This window comes from Eublepharis macularius, chromosome 4 (assembly GCF_028583425.1).
Source record: "Eublepharis macularius isolate TG4126 chromosome 4, MPM_Emac_v1.0, whole genome shotgun sequence".
Classification (NCBI taxonomy): Eukaryota; Metazoa; Chordata; class Lepidosauria; order Squamata; family Eublepharidae; genus Eublepharis; species Eublepharis macularius.
In genome coordinates, this window is record NC_072793.1 from 132,914,502 (window position 1) to 132,933,483 (window position 18,982).

The following is an 18,982-nucleotide window of genomic DNA, read 5'->3' on the forward strand; positions in this document are numbered from 1 at the left end:
ATCTAGCCAAGGTTATTTATTTATTAAGCGTTTTACCCCACCTTTCTACCCTCACAGGGCCACTAAGACAGCTAAGAGATTTAAAATATACAAATTAAAATCTCATTTTAAAAGCCATTAAAACCAACACATAAAGCGATTTAAAACCAGAATTTAAAATAAGTGCAGAAGGTAAAACAATGGTTAAAATTATTGGGAGGAGAGATCATTGAGAGAATGCCAAGCAGAAAAAACGACAACAGAAGGGGACAGGTGAATTTTCCTGGGGAGAGAGTTTCAGAGTTTTGGTGCCTTCTCCTGCGTTGCCACCTGCCTAATCTCAGAAGCAGGACCTCCAAAGATGACTGAAGTGGTTGGATCAGTTCATAAGACAATGGGGGTTCTTTAGGTATGTTGATAACAAACTATAAAGGCCGTTAAATGTCACCACTAGCCCCTTGAATTGTGCCTAGAAACTGATTGAGAGCCAGTGTAAATAAGCCAAGACTAGAGTAATATATTTCCTGTGGACCCCCCCCCCCCCCCCAGTTAATCTCCTGGCTGCACCAATTGCAGTTTCCAAACACTTTTTCAAGAGCAACCCCAAATACAGCGCATTGCAGTAATTTAATTTAGATGTAACGAGGACATGTACCACAGTGGCCAGATCGTTCCTGCTCCAGAAAGGCCACAGCTGGCAAAGCTGGTAAAAGGCACCCCTGGCCACAGGTGTCACCTGCTTATCCAAAAGTAGGCCTGGGTGCAAGAGCACCCCAAATTATGGCCCTGTTCATTCAAAGGGTGTGCAGCTCCATCCAGAATGGGTGATACCTTAAATCCTGGGTCATTTGTACTTGTATGTCTAAAAATTCTTAACCTTACTGTGTTTTCATCTTGATGGATAGGGGAGGGTAACATGCAGGCAAATGCACTTACTTTGGATTTTCAGTTCCTGTCTGGTATGTAATATGTATGAGCTACTCTGAGTAAACAAAGATCACTAGAGCTCTTTACACAGACAAACGTAACTCCAAACGTGAAAGAATTTCTACATTTGGAACACACATGCTTGCCAGCCTGAGGGAATTGAGGTATTTCTGAGATTTTGTAAACAACCAACACGAAAGCATTCAGCTTCAACGCAAGTACTCCCCAGTGATCTTTGTTAACATAGTAAGTATAACATTGCTATTTGGTAGATCCACTTGTATCTAAACTAAGCTCCTTAATAGTGGTAAGACAGTGGGGCTGAAAATGTTTGATGTCATCAGACTTTTCAAAAGTTATCTGCAGATGAAATGTTTGAGCCTGGAATTAAGGCAAGTGTTCCAAGATATGTACAAAAAGAAATGCTTGGATAAATATTGCAATTTATTTAGATTTTTATTGTACTTCTAAAAATATGCAGAATGCTATGAATGGTTGCAATGTATGTATGTGGTGTTCTCCCAAGAACTGAATATTGGGAACTCTGATTGTCAGGTGAACAAATATTTATTTTATTTTATTTATGTCATTTATAGTTCACTGAGTCTCAAGGCGGGTTACGCAGTGTGAGATTAGTACAGAATAAGCAAAAGAAAGAATAAACTTGCTGCAAATCACTCACGGCTGAAGGAGGACGTGGTCCCGGGTCTCTTGGGATTGTTTCAAGCCCAATTTTGCCACTGCTTGTTAAAAGCCAGGGCAGAGCTGTGTCGAAATCCAGCTCCTTGTTAAGTATACATATGATACAGATGAAGCATACACATTTCCTGCATTAATTCTTTCTATGTTCCAAGTGTGCACCTTAGTTACAGTAGGATAGATGTAAGTTGAAACTAACAAACTTCCTAGTGGTATAAGCAGTTCAGAAGCGGAACCAATACTGTGAGGAAGGGGTGCGTGCTTTCTCTCTAGAGATCTTCCAGTTGAAGCTGGACAGCCATATGTCGCAGATACTCTAGCTTTGGATTTTCTGCACTGAAGAGCAGGTTGAACTGGGTAGCCTGGAAGCTCCCTTCTTACTGTGCTTCTGTGAAAATTACATGGCCTGTTCCTCTCACTCAAATGAGCTCCAAGGGAAGAGCCACTTAACTTGGAGGAAGGCTCCTTAGCTAGAGGAAGCTTCTGCAGCCTAAGGTAGGATACATTCCAATGTGTGAAGCAGTACTTGGCACCAATAGCAGCACATTAGCCTAGCCACTATTATAACAACACTGACTCCTTTAATAAGTTTTAGATGTGCTTGGATTTTTTAAAAAAAACCATACTGTTGAACATTTGTATTTCTTGTTTTTCTAACAGCAGAGTCCTTCCTCTAACTGAAAAGGCGCTAATATTATAAGCACAAACAAGAAGATTGGGCTGTTTATCAGATTAAGTATCACATTGTACTAACAGTTCTGTCAGTAAATTCCAGCACAGCAAACCATTTACTGAGAGCAAATTGTAAGCAATTTAAACCTTTTACAGTAAGCCAGGGCAGGGCAAAGCTATCCTGAAAAAGGCTTTGGGATAATTAAAACTCTTGTAGTAACACAGGCCCTAGTTATTCAAGCAGAGATTATTAACAGCAGTGTATCATTTTTTCTTCGAAGGGTTTCTTAAATCAGGGGTGGTTCCCTCTGGTAAAAATGTCTTGAACAACAGACACACACCTTGATTGACCTTCATCAACCCTTTCACTGCCTTGTGTCCTTATGCCTGTGACATGATTGAAACATAGCCTTGCTTTTATGGAAATGAACCCGAGTGACCTCCTGGCTCACGTGCTAAATTCCCCCCTCATCCGTGACTCAATATTTAAGACTTTGTTTTCAAGGAAACCATTGTAATCTGCCTTGAGTACCAGCAGGAAAGGCAGAAAAATAAAAACAAACTGTTGTTGTTGTGCATAAAGTACAAATGATAATTTGTACTTGTCCCCGTAAACAAAGGTTCTGTGGTTTGACACCCTCATTTGTAGGGTTTGGATATAATTACAAACAATCGTTTGTCATAAAAATACAAGAGGACGGTTGTGTGTGTGGGAGGGGGGAAACTCTCAAGTTGAGTCACATAATGACCAATTATGAGTTGGTTACTTGAATACAAGTTGAACCTCCAGGCAAAGAAAACTGTTCTTTGCCCAAATTTCTGCTTATCTGTTTTATTAAGCCACTTTTCTAAATTTAGTGTTTGTCTACCAGGCACTACTAACATGAGATACTTGGTTGCTGTTGTTCCTCTCTTCAGCATAGCATGATACTCTGGATTATTTATCTGTCCTATTCATTGTGCTGGTATCCCACCTGTCCCCTCCCCTACATCCTTTTTATCCTTACCACAACTTTGTGAAGATTAGATAGTTATTGGCCCATGGCTAAGGGGGAATTAAACATGCATCTCCAAATTTGGAGCTGTATCCACCTTTGTACACTGGCAGAGTCTAGGTTAATTCAGAATTGAAGCCTCCAACCTTGTGCAGAACGTAAACTTCTATGACCTTGCCCTGGGTCATCAGGGGAGAGACATGTATTCAGAGAATGTAGGCTGCAGCTCCTCTTCTGTCCCTTTCTCCTTTTTACATCTGTCCTGATTTCTCTAGAAGACGTCTTTCTTGCTTCAAACTTTGAATCTTCAAATGAAGGAGAGAGGTGGACTAGAAGACAAATTTGGGATCTCCCTCCCCCCAGAAAAGTGTGTGATGATTTGTCTTTACAAGCATTTGATATGTTGCTGCCAGCTTGTTACACAACTGCCCAGAAGATAAATTGGTTTTACAGAAAGTATTGCTTTTATGGAAATGGGAGATTCTTATGGTTTAAGAGCTATGGACTTTTCAAAAAGACTACTGTTTGTAATGGAAGCTTGACAATGACTTCATGACTTGGCAAGATGAATGCATCTTGGAGATAGAGCACTGATTCCTTTGCAAGTCTAGTGTTGCTGCTATGTTCAGCGACAGCCATGAGGGTTTGTATGGTGATCATATAGAAAAGAATGCAAAACAAGGGCTGCTTTCTGTCTGCAAAACGCATCGTCCCATATATTTGCATCTCCAGTCAAACAAGAATTTTCCTCCTAGATCTTGAGCCTGTGCCATTTAATGGAACAGGGTTTGGTTAAAGAAAGAAAGGAAATAGAGTGGGGACAGGACCAGGTGAACAGACTGTGCCCTGAAATATGTGAAGGAATAAGAGAATGCATGGAGTTGTCTTTTCCTCCACACTGAAGGAAAGAAACTAGAGGCTTTTTTTGTGGAAAACACCATAGTTTGGATGAAATGGCTTGTTGCTAACCAGCTGTCTCATGTAGAAGAAATAAGAGGAATCCTGTGAGCATACCTGAAGTGTCAGTAGTTTTGCCATTGCATTTAGGTGAAATGAATCAGTGGACTGACTTAGGCAAAGCAGATTGCTGTGTTCATGTTAGCCAATGAGGAAAGACTTTTGTTACTATCAAAGGGGAATGGGAATGTCTGGAGAGAGCTCAGAATTGGTTTGGACTAGAATAGCTTTAATGAGCTGAACAAATTCAGGAAGTGCATTGTTTTGTAACTGTGATATCATTAAATTCCAAAGATACTCATAAGGCACAGAATAAGGAGAATCTTTGTGGAAATTGTAGGCTCTGTTATAGGAATAAAAAGTTGAATTTGGTGGCCTATTGAATCCCTTTAAGCATAGCCAATCAATCATTACTTTCCTATACAATGGAAGTACGTACTTTTCTGTCTCCAACTCGTCCTCTGTATTACTGCCCGACTACTTCCTTTGTGTACTTCTACATCTGTTGCTACTTCCAAATGTGGAACATATTGCCTTTGATCCAAAACATGAGAATGCTGCATATTATGAAAGTAATTAAGCTCCTTAGCTGGAAGAGAAGGCTTGTGGCATTAAATGATGTGGGGCTCTTATATCTCTCACCTCATTAGCCTTTGTGCTAATTAGCTTTATTAGAAGCTTTTCAGCATTCTGAGAATTTTTGGAAAACATGTAAGTTTTGGACAGCTGATTTATTTTGGGAATGAGCAGACTGAAGTGTATTTAGAAGATGTTAAATGATTTACTTGGCACTTGGAAGCTTTCGTTTAAAGGGTGATGCTTATATCTCAGTTTTGCTGTGCTGTGAATCATACTTAACACATCTCTTGGGGACTCTGTTATCTGCCGAGAATGACAGGCCTCTTGCCGTTCATGACAGTATAAAGTATGAATTGAGTCTCTAGATCAGAGAGTCTCCATCTGTGGAGCATCATCCCTGAGGCAGTACTGGAAGGTATTGAGGGATCCCTAGAACTGAGAGGCACTTTTGTTTAAAACAAGCAGGTTTGCAGTCTGCATTATAGAGGTACATGTTATGAGAAAACAGAAGGACTTGGGGAAAGGGTCACAGAGAGAAAATGTGAAGCCGGGAAATGTAGGAGAAAATAATAATACTTATTTAGATGTCTGCAGCCTCCTTTTAGCTTTAAGGCTCAAGTTTAGGAACAATGGGGTGCTCAGCCAAGACTTCTCCATCCTGGAAAGTTTTCCGTATCTCTGTTGCTGCTTTTTAAGGATCGGGAGTTTCCTGACTGCAGGGAACAGAGTGGCAGCAGCTGGTGCAGAGCAGTGGGAAGGAAAGTGAGAACTGGAAGGGTACAAATCCCTCCATCTGCTTGTCAGGGAAAAAATGCTCCTCTTTCCAGACAAATAAGGAAGTGGCTACTAATGCCTCTAGTTTCTGGTACCCATTGCTTCACCTTTCTTCTCTTTTTTTTATAGTGGTGGTTGCAGAATAACTGAGCTGACTTTTGTGTACCCATCCATTGAATATACCTGATCTTGAGCTGCTTCACCCTAGCCCTCATCTTTTTATATTTGCAAATCCCTAAAGATAATGTTTCGGACTTACTGGGTTTTAAGTACTCGTGAGCAGTTCATTATAGTGAGTACCTGAAGCCACGCTAGAACCGAGTAAACAAAAGTTCTAAAATGGGTCCTGTCCCAGAAATATGCTAGCATTGGACCCCACTGTCAAAGCTGCAAGTACATCCTGTATTTAAGGTCATCTTCCAAGGTCTTCCTCTTCTCACCTCTGCTTAGCTTAGCTGCCGATCAGAGCTGTGTCTGCTGTAATGCCTCCAGGAGATCAGATTGTTTCTCTCTTGCTACTAGTGAAAGCTTTTCTGTTTGCCAAGGGATTTGCAAGGATAGGTTGAACTTCCTGGCTTCCCTGTTGTACCTTGGCATTTCTGTGGTTTTAGATTTTTATTTTAGGTTGTGTTGAGTGCTACTGAAAAGGTGATTGAGCTATTTAACTTTTTAAATGTTATATATAGTCTACCTTTCTCACTGACACTCAAGAAGGATTATACAGCGTAGGTCAATGCAATCAATAGGGTGAAATATCTAATAAGCAATATAATAATAACTGTTAATACCGCTCTTCTAGACAGATTAGTGCCTCATCCAGAGTGATGAACAAGTTAGTGTTAGTATTATCCCCACAGTATAGCTGGGGAGCTGGGGCTGAGAGGAGTGGCTTACCCAAGGCCACCTACTAAGCTCATAGCAGTAGTGGGATTCGAACCAGTAGAGTTCGAATTTGATTTGCAGCCAAACCACTTAACCGCTGTGCTACAGCAGCTCTGGATCTGGAGAAATATTAAAGCATAACAATTAAACAGGACATGTTAAACAAGCAGTAAATGACATTAAATAAGCAGAAATATGATGTGCTGAGAACAAGATAAAGCATACAGCAATCGATAACGTATACCACATAGAGAAGTAAAATCCACAGACTAGTTCTCTTCCTTGAGCCATAATTATAGCCTTATCACTTTTATGAAACTGCCCTCCTGAACAATTCTGTTTTACATAATTTGCAGAATTCCAGATGTATGAGACCCTTCCTGACCTCCTCAGGCAGGGCATTCCACAAGGTAGAGGCCACTACAGGGAATGCGTGTGTACTGGCAGTTACTGATCTTGCCCGTTTGTAGGGTGGTACTCAGGTGAGCAAAGTTGTGGTGGTAGAATATAGGCGGGGAGGCAGTCCTGCAGATACAAGAGTCTAGGGCCATGAAGGGCTTAATATGTGATGGCCAGTACCTTGAATTGGACCAAGTAGATGATGGAATAACTGCAGAATGGGGACATAATATGGATGCTCTGACTATCTCCCGATAATAATCAAGGTGCAATGTTCTGCACCAGCCGGAATCTCCTAGCTGACTTTGAGGGAACTGCATTACAGTAATCTAGTCTCAATGTTACTGTGATGAGAATCCAGGTGGCCAGATTGGCCATGTCAAGGTAGGGAGCCATCTTCAGGGTCAAACTGAGTTGGAAGAAAGCATTTTTTGCAGCAGCATTAATTTGCTGCTTCTGCTGTAGTGCTGGATCCTGTACAACCCCCAGGCTTTTAACAGAGTCAGCAAGTGGCAGCCGAATCCCATAAAAAATAGGAAGCACAATGTTCTTCAAGATCTGGGCCTTGCCAATCAGTATTACTTCCATCTTATCCAGTTCAGTTTCAATTTCTTCTCTTTCAGCCATTTGATCACGGCTGATCAGCAGGACTCAGGACCTCTGCTGCATCACCAAGAGATTGGGATAGAGGGATAGAGAGCTGGAGAGCTGGGTGTCATCCACATATTGATGACATCCAATTCCATAGTTACGAATGATTTCTCCTAAAGGCTTTAGATAAAGATTGAATAGAATGAGGGATGACTCTTTCCCTGTGGAACCTCACAGGATAAATCCCACACTGATAACTGGTTTCCAACATCAACCCTATGAGTTAATAGATGAGTAAGTTAATACATAAATGATCCCAAGTCACATTTGAACCCCAGTATGGGGAGGTATTAGTTAGCATGCTGCAGGATCACAGTTGTACCATTAGAATGTAGCTTTCTATGAACAGATAAGAAGTATGGAAAAATGTGCATCTGGAGAAGTTTCTAACGTTCGATAAGTACGAGGTATTTTTTAGTAGATAACTATTTCTATTTTTATTGAGGGAAAGCTTTATTAAACTAGCAAACCCATATTAGTAACCTGTGGTTGCTAGCCAAATCTCCTTGTCTCATAAAGCATATTCATTTAAAAAGGGCTGCAAGCTAGGTTGCCGTGTTCCCTTATTGTCCTGGCAGGGGGGACCTGGCACTTACTTTGTCAAGCTTCTTGTATGTGTGTTTTGCATGCGTGTGCTCCCGAGGTGGTGCTATGATGTCACTTCCAGGAGTGACATCATTGCGCAGGCCCCAAGAGCACTCCTGTACTTCACACCAGTCCAATTTGAGCCCCAAATGGGCCAATGGTGTGTGCCCAGGAGGCCTGTTCCCCTGCCTTTCTCCCCTCTCCCAGCCAGGTGAGTGGTGGTGAGGGGCAGAGGCTGGGAGTGGGGGATCCGCCAGCCCCACTCTGCAAGCAGCTATGTATTCTATAAACTTGTCCTTTGCCAGTCTATGTATTGAGGCCTGCAATGTGCAAGTTTGCTCTTAATGCTACTGTTTTCTCTCCAGATTACTTTAAATTGTGAGAGGTAGTATGATCGTTTAAAATTTCAAAAACCCATTCTGTCATATAAGACTTGTACTGAAAATCATTTTGCAGCACAACTCTGGATAGTAACAAAGAGCTCAGAAAATGTTTGTGACAGTTCTGTCTCCATCTTCTGGAAGTTTGCAACAATACATTGGAAGAAGATTAGCAAGTTAATTAGCCGAAAAAGATTACATGTATGAAGGTTGGGGTTTGACCTCAATTAAATGTTATCACAGGGCAAAAAAACCCCTCTGAACACACAGGAGCAAACTGTGAAATGTACTGCTTGTACTTTTTGGATGTGATATTGTCAATGTTCTGTACCAAGACGATTGGGGGCAAAAGTAGTAAAGCGGTTAAAACTAGTCCTGTTGACAAAGAAAACATTGCAGCCTTTTCAGCATACTGACAGGAATCCTTAGTTTCCGGAGCACTGACATTTGTTTATTTGAAAATCTGTCTTGTTTTTTCTGTAACAATTAGAGCAGTGTACAATGAAAATTAAAACACTTCATACAATAGTCTTATCATACAGCAGAATACAAAAATACAATAAAAGCCATAATGAATGGGAAAGATTAGTAAGATATGCTTGATGCATATTTGGGAAGGTCTGGGACCAAAATATTGAACTGGCAGCCGTAGAAGTTTTTTGTGTGTTTAACATTTCTTGCGGAAGCACTGAAATTAGTCCTAGATGTCTCCTTGAGCTGAGGGAAAGTGATTGTATCATTACTGTCTTTCCCATGTGTCCAAAACCCTGGCACAAGGTATTTCTTCTGATACAAATTCAAAACCAATTGAATGAAACCATGTGAGCCACCTGTACATTCCATTTCTCCATATGAACGTTATTTCATTAAAAATCATATTAAAGTACTCTGTGCCGCAAATTGGGAGTGAAGCCATTGCACCACTGCTTGAGCAAGTGGATCTGCTTACACATTGCTGGATCCAGTCCATCAGATTGGGAGAGAACGCTCATGTCAAACATAATTGTTGGTGCTGCTTCCTTATGACTTATAAATACTGTTTACAGCATTGAAGGGGAAAACCAGAGGTGGTCAAGAAATTAAGATTTTGTTTCAATTAGAGCACAATTTTCCTATGACCTTTGGAAGGTCACGTGCAAATTGATCACTGATATTCATTCTCCCACTTCTCAAGGGCGTGGACATTTGATTGACTTTCAGCTGGCCTGCTGCTTACGATAGATGACCAGCCAGACAGTAGGCAAGCACAAGCTGAGAACCATGGTGCAGCTGTGCTTTCACCGCTGGTATCTTTCTTCTAGAATGATCCACAATGGTCTATTATGAAGGACTTCCAATATTTTTTGTGCCTGTTTTTAGGTTGCAGCTGCTCCCTGGTGGATGCCTGTTAAAGGAGCTAATTGGAGGCACCCTGAGGGCCCTGATTCTGATATCTCAAACCGGTGAGTTTCAGACAGCTAATGAATTTCAACTCTTATGCTTAAGACTCCTTCAAATGTGGTGTGTGTTTAAAACTGGAGAAGTTTACCCCTTTTGTAATTCATGCAAGATGTATGAATTTTGAACTCTGTCTCCTGGTACAGAAGCTGCTTTTAAGTTTAGTTCTTTCACAAACTCTGCTTATGTGTACCCTGGGATATTTACTGTCTGCTATTTTTGCCTCTTTGTTTCCAGTGCTTTCCTTCCATCTTGCTCTCAGTTTCTATATTTTCTTTCAAGTGTGTAGCAGATATGAATACGGACTCATGGATGTTATTTGTGTGAGGTGACTTTGGCCTACTAAAGCCATGCTCAGAAAGTGCTATGCCTGGTGCATTATCTTTATCCACACTGCCACATAGATGTACAAGATATAGAAATATGGGTGCAGAGTTTGCATTGTTCAATAATTCATTTTCTGCTTAAAAACTTCTCCAGTACACTACAGAAAAAAACCCCATCTATGTTAGGTTCACTGGAAAATTTCTGGAGATTTTGGGCGGGGGCATGCCTGTGGAAGCGTGAATTCTAGAATACACTAGAGTTTTCCCTCTGAAGTTGCCACTTCCTTCAAGGGAACTGATCTCAGAAGTCTAGAAGTCAGTTGTAATTCCAGGAAAACTTTAGGCCTCTTCTGGAGGATAGTAGCCCCAATCTGTGCAAAAGCAGGTTTTGTAGAGGATGGAAAATGTGCATTTTTAAAATACTTTTTCCTTAACAGGGCTGCTGTTTTGTATTTGGAATCTACCAAATACTATATTGAAGTAACAAGCAAATGAACACTGTAGATGTATTGTCGAAGGCTTTCACGGCCGGAGAACGATGGTTGTTGTGGGTTTTCCGGGCTGTATTGCCGTGGTCTTGGCATTGTAGTTCCTGACGTTTCGCCAGCAGCTGTGGCTGGCATCTTCAGAGGTGTAGCACCAAAAGGCTACACCTCTTTTGGTGCTACACCTCTGAAGATGCCAGCCACAGCTGCTGGCGAAACGTCAGGAACTACAATGCCAAGACCACGGCAATACAGCCCGGAAAACCCACAACAACCATCGAACACTGTAGATATTGTTTATATAAGAAACGCTTATACCTTGGAAGTGGGGTATGGTAGTGAATATATTTGGTTTTTATTGAGTCGTAGTATTTCCATTCTGATGTACTAAGCCACGAAGATTAGAACAAAAGACCATCCTTTTCTGTTGGTATACATTACCAGTATGAATTTGATCCTGTTATTTTATATTATTAAAATGAAAGAGCCAACATGGTTGAAAGTAGTTTTTATAAATTTGTGCCACGGGGAGTGATAAATGGAACAGGGGAAACAAATAAAAGCCTTCATAAGTTTATGGAAATGTTTATTCTAATATTTGACTCAGCTTCCCCTTCTGTTCCTACAAAAACTATTATACTTTTGCATTACAGTGTATGTTCTTCTCTTTCTCCCTGAGATTGACAGTTTGTTAAAAGCAACTGCTTATAAAATGGCCTTGAGTCTGTCATTAAAGAATACTAATAAGATTCATTCCCTTGGAGTTGGTAATCTGACCACATCATCCTGTGCTAACTCCTCATGACAATACAGTCATTTGCTCTCGAATGGGAAGGAATAAATGCTAGTTTATCATGAGAGGATTTTTTTTTGAAAAGGTCAAAATCAATGCTAAACAACAGTCTAAGGAATCTGCTCCCTTTAGCAATACATTGTGGAGGTTTATGAACCAAACCTGGGAATAGGTTATAAACACATTAACCAATTATTCTATAACAATATATAATAAGAAATATTTTAAAACCCTGAGGATCTAAACATGAATAAATTAAAGGAACTACTGAACTTGTGTGTCTTGCAGGGAACACAAGATTTAGACAAATAACTAGTAGTGAGGCCGCTAGACTCTGATGAGACTTCACTGCCACAAACACAGTTTGGTGTAGTGGTTAGAGAGTTGCAGTGGGATCTAGGTGACTTAGGTTATATTTCCTGCTCTGCCAAGGAAACTTGCTTGGTGGCCTTGTTTCACACTCTCTCAGCCTAACTTACCTCACAGGGTTGTGAGGATAAAATGGAAGAGAGGAGAATGATGTAAGCTGTTTTGGGTCCCCATTGGGGAGAAAGGTGGGCTATTAAGTATGTAAGTAAGTAAGTGGCTGTGGGTCAGTAAGTGGCCGTTGGTCTGCTCGACATGCAGAAGGTCCCAGGTTCAGTCCCCATAATCTCCAGTTAAAAGAACTGGGTAGTAGTAGATATGAAAGGCCTATGCCTGAGAACCTAGAGAGCTGCTGCTAGTCTGACTTTGATGGACCAATAGTCTGATTCAGTATAAGGCAGCTACATGTGTATAAATAAATGAAAAACAATGCATGTATCTCAGAGAAAGGGAGATGAGCAAGAAGGCAACAGGTACATGAAGGAGATGAAAGGATGAGATTCTCCCATATTTTGCCAGTTTGGGTACCCATGTGGCAGGTCAGAGGAACAAATCTTATATACTGATATCCAAGTGGCCCCAATCTGCAGATACTTAAACCCAGAGATCAGGGCCACTTTGACAGAGTGAGATTTTTCTCCAAATTTGGGGAGCTCTCTAGGCTTGCAGAAAAATGTGAAAACTAAAAAAGGCAGATGGTGTTACAAAAAAGCCAAAAACATAAAATAAGTCACTACACAAGCACTGTGAGTTTGTTCTTGGCAAGAATGCGAGGAAGAGGAGGGTGGGAGGGGAAACTCTTATCTCAGAGGCAAGCCAAGTGATAAGGAAGATGCCATGGTGACCAGAGGCCCAGCGGGATTACCTGCCACTGTGAAGCTATGGAGTGACTGGAAGAGTCATTGCCACGGCTGCCAGGGTGAAGCTGCTGGGAAGCATGGAACGTTGCTGGCAGTAGTGGCAGAACTCCAGGCAGGTGGAATGGGTGGGAGAGTTTTGCTGCCACCACTCTGTTAGTGAAACTGCAGGGCAGCTAGGAATTTTGCCACCGCTGCAAAGCTGTGGGGCGGCTGGGAGACAGCAAGGACTTGAGAAAATGGCAAATGAGGTGATTCTGTCTTTCTCCTCCCAACCCATCTGAATCCAGCTTCACTGTTGCAGCCAAGCTAGGGTCAGTTGGGCTGGAACAGGAAGAATGGAATTCCAACACACACACACACACACACACACACACACACACACACACACACACACACACACACACACACACACACACACACACACACACACACACACACACACACACACACACACACACACACACACACACACGATTCATTGGTCCTCTCTTGTAACCCTATAAAGTCTTCATCCTTTGGGCTCTTGTGTCTCTGTAGTCCATAACACTTAGAGACCTGTACGTCCAACAGAAGCTGTATGACCTATACATCCAACAGATGCTGTATGATCCATTTGTCTGTCTGGATCCCCTGTGATGTTATCTATGATATCAAAGCCTTTCTCTTTTTGTGTACTGTCATAGACCTCTGCCATGAGTATATTTTTGAAGGCATTTCCAGGATTCAGTATATTGATATAAATCCTTATGGCATGTTGCATGGTTATTATAATTGTGTGTGTGTGTGTGTGTATTATGTGCCATCAAGTCGCCTCTGACCTATGGTGACCCTATGAATGAAAGACCTCCAAAACATCCTATCATTAACAGACTTGCTCAGATCCTGCAAATTGGAGGACGTCGCTTCTTTTATTGAGTCAAGCCATCTTGTTTATGTCTTCCTCTTTTCCTGCCTTCTACTTTTCCTGGCATTATTGACTTTTCCAGAGAATCTTGCCCTTCTCATGATGTGACCAAAGTACGATAGCCTTAGTCTTATCATTTCAGCTTCTAGGAAGAATTCAGGCTTGATTTGATCTAGTACCCACTTATTTGTCTTTTTGGCTGACCATGGTATCCACAAAACTCTCTTCCACCACCACTCCTCTCTTCTTCTTATGAGGAAATCAGAAGAAGATTAAGACTTGGAAGAGCAGCTGGGAGGGAGCTAGAGAAGATCCTTAAAGATAAAGATGTCTCTCTGGGAACCAAGATCAAGATAATTCAAACTGTGGTATTCCCCATTGCTATGTATGGATGTGAAAGCTGGACAGTAAAGAAAGCTGACAGGAAGAAAATTGATTCATTCGAAATGTGGTGCTGGAGGAGAGTTCTGCGGATACAGATTTAATTGCACTCTGTGAAGTACAACTATTTTCAGGACCTCTGTGTTAGCAGCTCAAATAAGCATGATGGAACTGTCAAACTCATTAGAATCATATTTGAGGTCTCATTTTAGCTGTGCAAACAAGTAAAGGACAGTTTCAAAGGTCTTTCAGAAAGTGTTGCCACAAACCTTTATTGATAGGTAGGTCACATAGCTTAGGTCCCTGTGCCCTTTAGTGCGCTCTCTCTCTCTCTCTCTCTCTCTCTCTCTCTCTGTCTCTCTCTCTCTCAATTCTACTTAGAAACACACAAAATATCTTGCTTCTTGCTTCTTGCTATTTCCAACCTTTTCCCACCTAAATACTGCTATTGGGCTGATGTGCTTTTTTCTCTTCAGTTGATTTGGGGTTCTGCTTTTATTTTTTACATCTTGTATACACTTTAGTTTATACCTATTATAACTTTCAGGAAGTTTAACTTTTGTTTTGTTAAATATATATGTTTGTGTACTCTGTATTGAGTCAGCCAATTTTTTGTTTTGGCAAGAGGTTCTAGCTCTGTTCAGGACTTAAACTAAGGTTGGTTGGCTCGATTTGCATTGATTTTTTAAAAACATTTATTATTGTGTCTCAGAATAGACCATCCAGTTCTTCATGTCTCTTGGAATGATGCTGTAGCATTTTGTACTTGGGCAGGAAAACGGCTACCGACAGAAGCTGAATGGGAATACAGTTGTCGAGGAGGCCTTGAGAACAGGTATTCACCATTCCTTCCCCCCTTTCCCTTTCATTTCAATTTAGCTCCTCCTATTTGAGGGCTTGCCAAGGCATTCTGTTACCAACGTTCCCTGTCAGCGTGAATGCAAATGTGTAGTCTTTATTCCTCATGATCTATTCATGGAGAGGTTTTTTGGAGGGGGGGCATTGTGTTTTCCAATTACCACCTCCCCATTACTGCAAGAGTAAGAACCCTTCCCTTCCCTCCCTCTCCAACCCCATTTTTAATCGGAATTTGTCTACAAACAGACTGCCACATACTGGGAATGATAAATAGCGATCAGAATAACTATTTTTGAAACATCCGTTTTGAAATAGTAAAAACCTTGTGTGTGAAATATAACATGCCTTGGACCCAAAAATGTTTGTGAAAAGACACAGATGTCTGCCATTCAAAGAACAGAACTCCCAAGTTCTCTCCATACTTGCCCAAATTTTTAGATCTTTGTCTCTCCTTAGGGTTGCCAGGTCCCCCTGTCCTCCCAGCGGGAGGTAGAGGAACCGGCACCTAGCTGCCTTGTTGTCCTTTGAGTGCATGCCTGGGAAGTGACAACATTGCATGGGCCATGGCCACCCTAGGAGTGCTCCCGCACTCCACGGGGGGGGGGGGGAGAATTGGGCCCAGAATGGGCCGCTGTGAAATGTACCCTAGAAGTGCTCCCGTACTCCACAGCAGCCCAATCCAGCCAGATACAGGCTGATTTGGGCCCTTTCGGGGCTCAAATCAGCCTACTTTGTGCCCAAATTGGGCCAGATTGGGCTGCTGTGGAGTGCGGGAGCACTTCCCCACTCTGCAGCGGTCTAATTCGGGCCTGATTTGACCCAATTTGGGCCCGGATCGGGCCCCCAGGAGCATGCCACGCCGCCCAGGAGCATGTCCTTGAGAGGCCCATGCCTCCCCTGCTGGCCAAGTAAGCGGGGGTGGGGGTAGAGGGTGAACGCTGGGGATCCCCTGCCCCCAGTGGGGGACTGGCAACCATATCTCCGCTAGAGATGCTTTAGATGACATAGGTTTGCAGCTTGTGTTACATAGTAAAACGAAGGCTCTGAAAAAGTGATAGACTACTTGTATCTTAAACAAATATCCTGTCTCTGATTTATAATCCCCAAAAGTAATCCAGTAATTCCTTCTGTTTCTCTTAAAATTTCATTAAAAGGATAAATCCTTAAATTACAAGGATATTCTAGAGTCCCTTTTTCTCTCTCCACAGAAATATCCATCCTCATCTCTTAATTGTATATCATGTAAAATAAATTCAGCTTTGTATAGTCTATTCATGCAGCTTTCAGGCTCTGATCTGTACAGCTGTATTTATATTCTTACAGTGCTGTCCTAAACACAGTTATACCCTAAGTCTTTTGAAGTCGGTAGACTTAGAAAAGGGTAACTCTGTTTAGGATGGCACTGTTGAACATCTGGTTTTTGTTTTTGTTTGGCGATAAGATTTTGGAACAATTTTCTTTGTAAGATCAACAGGGTTTCTTTTTAATATGTACATCTGCCTGGTAAAACTACCATATAAGTGCAAGATACTGAACACATTTTTTAAAGTATCACTATGTGTGCAGCACATAGCCTTATACAAAACGATGCACAAAAATAATCTTTTGAAACTGGTAGCCACTGACCCGTACTATCTTTGATTTTCTCTTGACTCCAAGCCAAAAGCAGCCTACTGTTTTCCTGGATAACATTTGTCTGTGCTTCTTTCAACAGACTCTTCCCATGGGGGAACAAGCTTCACCCAAGAGGTCAGCACTATGCTAATATCTGGCAGGGAGAATTCCCTGCGAGCAATACTGAGGAGGATGGATACAAAGGAACTGCTCCTGTATGTATGAGTAGAGCAGACAAGCAGCATCCCCAGAGCCTACAGATAACATTTTGAGTGCAAAAATAAATGGAAATGTTGTGGCAGTCTTTCTTTTATTCCAGCCTAAGTTTTCATAGACTCTCAGAGTTTAATTTGTCTGATGCACGTAGTGGGTCCTCAGGGTGTAGATCATGTTATCTATCTTGCACTTCCAACAGATCCAAAGGAGGCTGTGGAAACCATGAATAGATGCCCGGAGGCAGTTTTAGGATGGATAAGGGCTAACAAGTTGAAACTTAATCTCAACAAAATGGAAGATCTACTGGTGGGGGGAAGGTTTAACCCAGGAATCTTCTGTTCTGGATGGGGCTGTGCTCCCCCTAAATAAACAATTTTGTAGCTTGGGGGTGCTGGGCCTCCTGTTGGGTAAACGTGGTAGCGGTAGCCAGAGCCATCTTTCACCAGTTCCAGCTAGTGAGCCAGCTACTGCTCTTCTGGGGCAGGAAAGATCTTATCATTGTGGTGCATGCCTTGGTAACATCTAGATTAAATTATTGTATTACTCTTTATGTGAGGCTGCCCTTGAAGACTGTCCAGAAGCTGCAATGGGTATAGAATGCTATGGCCAGAGTGGGTTGTGAGAAACATATCACTCCATTCTTGTTCCATCTACGCTGTCTCCCAGTTTGCTTCCAGACCCAATTCGCGGTGCTGATATTGACCTTAAAGCCGTATACGGCTTGGGGCCAGCATACCTTAAGGACCACCTTCTCCCCTACTAACCTACCCATCCACTCTGATCATCTTCAGAGGCCTTGCTTTGGGAGCCCCTGCCATCTAATGCTAGCCAGGTGGCAACCTGAGAAAGAGCCTTCTTTTTTGTGGCACAAAACTGGAACTCTCTTCTCAGGGAGATTCACTCATCTCTCTCTGTCATGGTTTTCCACCAGCAGGTGAGGACTTTTTTGTTTCCTTTAGCATACCCCCAGTAAACTCTTATTGGCCCTTGTCCATGTGTGTTTGTATGTGTTTTTTTGTTTATATGTCTATTTTTATTGTATTTATAATACACGTGTTATTTTAAATTTTTAAATATTTTAGTGTAAGTTGTTTGCTGCCTTGTGGACTTATTTGGATGGAAAGACAGCGTACAAATGTTTTAAATAAATAAATAAATCAAAGGTGGGGGAGGGGTGGCAAGCAGTGCAGCAAACTTGGGAGATTTGGTGAGGACCTGTTCCAGAACCAATTCTTCTGTGTTGATCTGTCCTATCTTTCTCCGCTGGTACTGGCCTAATATGCTGATCTGCACAGAACTGGAATGGACCATATGTTTATACATTCTCTCTCATCTTCAGCACAAATCCCACCTCCTTTTGTTTGTCAGCATAGTGCAGTGTACATTGGCATTAATCATAGTTAAAAGGACTTACAGTGAGACTAGTGATGTATGTACAGCTGCAGATTGCTTCAAAGATCCCCAGCATGGTGTTTCTTTTTATAAGTGGCATGTGTAATAGTAAGAATGTAAAATAATAATAATACGTCAACTGTTTGGATCAGCTATCCAGCTCAGTATCTTGTCTACAACAACAGGTCAAAAACCAAGAGATCTGAACATGATGATGATAACCAATTCGGTATAGAGAAGTCTTCTTTAAACTCAGCCTTTCCAGATGCAATACCCACCTTTAATGCCCAGATGCCACCCTGGGATCCACTGTATTGAAAGTACATTATCGAAAGCCACATGCCTTCTTTTGTGTATGGATTGTATGATAAAGCAAGCTTGTCTTTAGTTGGCAATAAAACCCCAGGCTACTTTCCCCAGGATGGAGATGGCAGTTTTATAGTGATTGAAGGTGGAAGAAGGACATACTCATAACACTGTTTGGTCATCCTGTTACTACCTCCAATTCTCTGCTCTAGAATTGATCGGACAGACATCTCCTTGGAGGGTGTTTTGAATTTCTATTCCAAGTTCTAATTGACTCAGAGTCGAACCACATGATACGAATTACACAAGACCAAGCGAGTGTCAGGAGTCCTGTCTTACCCCAAATGCCTGTGTCCAGCATTCTATTGATGAGCACGTGTCCTGGTCCAGGCACGCATTCAAAAATTTTTGCTCCACTGTAGCCATGATCAGTAAGTCAGCAATGCAGAGCGTCCTTATTTCCTATATCTTCCGCTTCCTATATGTGCAAAGTGGAGATGCATGATGGGATATCTTGGAGGTATGCGGAGAAAACCTGTACCACCGCGAATACGGGTTCGATGGA

At 41.8% G+C, this 18,982-nt stretch overlaps 1 protein-coding gene across 1 annotated transcript in view; it reads left to right on the plus strand.

Moving 5' to 3' along the window:
• SUMF1 (sulfatase modifying factor 1) overlaps positions 1-18,982 on the plus strand; it is a 93,999-nt gene that overhangs the window by 27,270 nt on the left and 47,747 nt on the right. Inside the window, exons 4-6 of the mRNA XM_054976235.1 lie at positions 9,839-9,921; positions 14,744-14,866; positions 16,604-16,718. Of these exons, the coding sequence (XP_054832210.1) occupies positions 9,839-9,921; positions 14,744-14,866; positions 16,604-16,718 (321 nt within the window). The remainder of the gene's footprint in view (positions 1-9,838; positions 9,922-14,743; positions 14,867-16,603; positions 16,719-18,982) is intronic.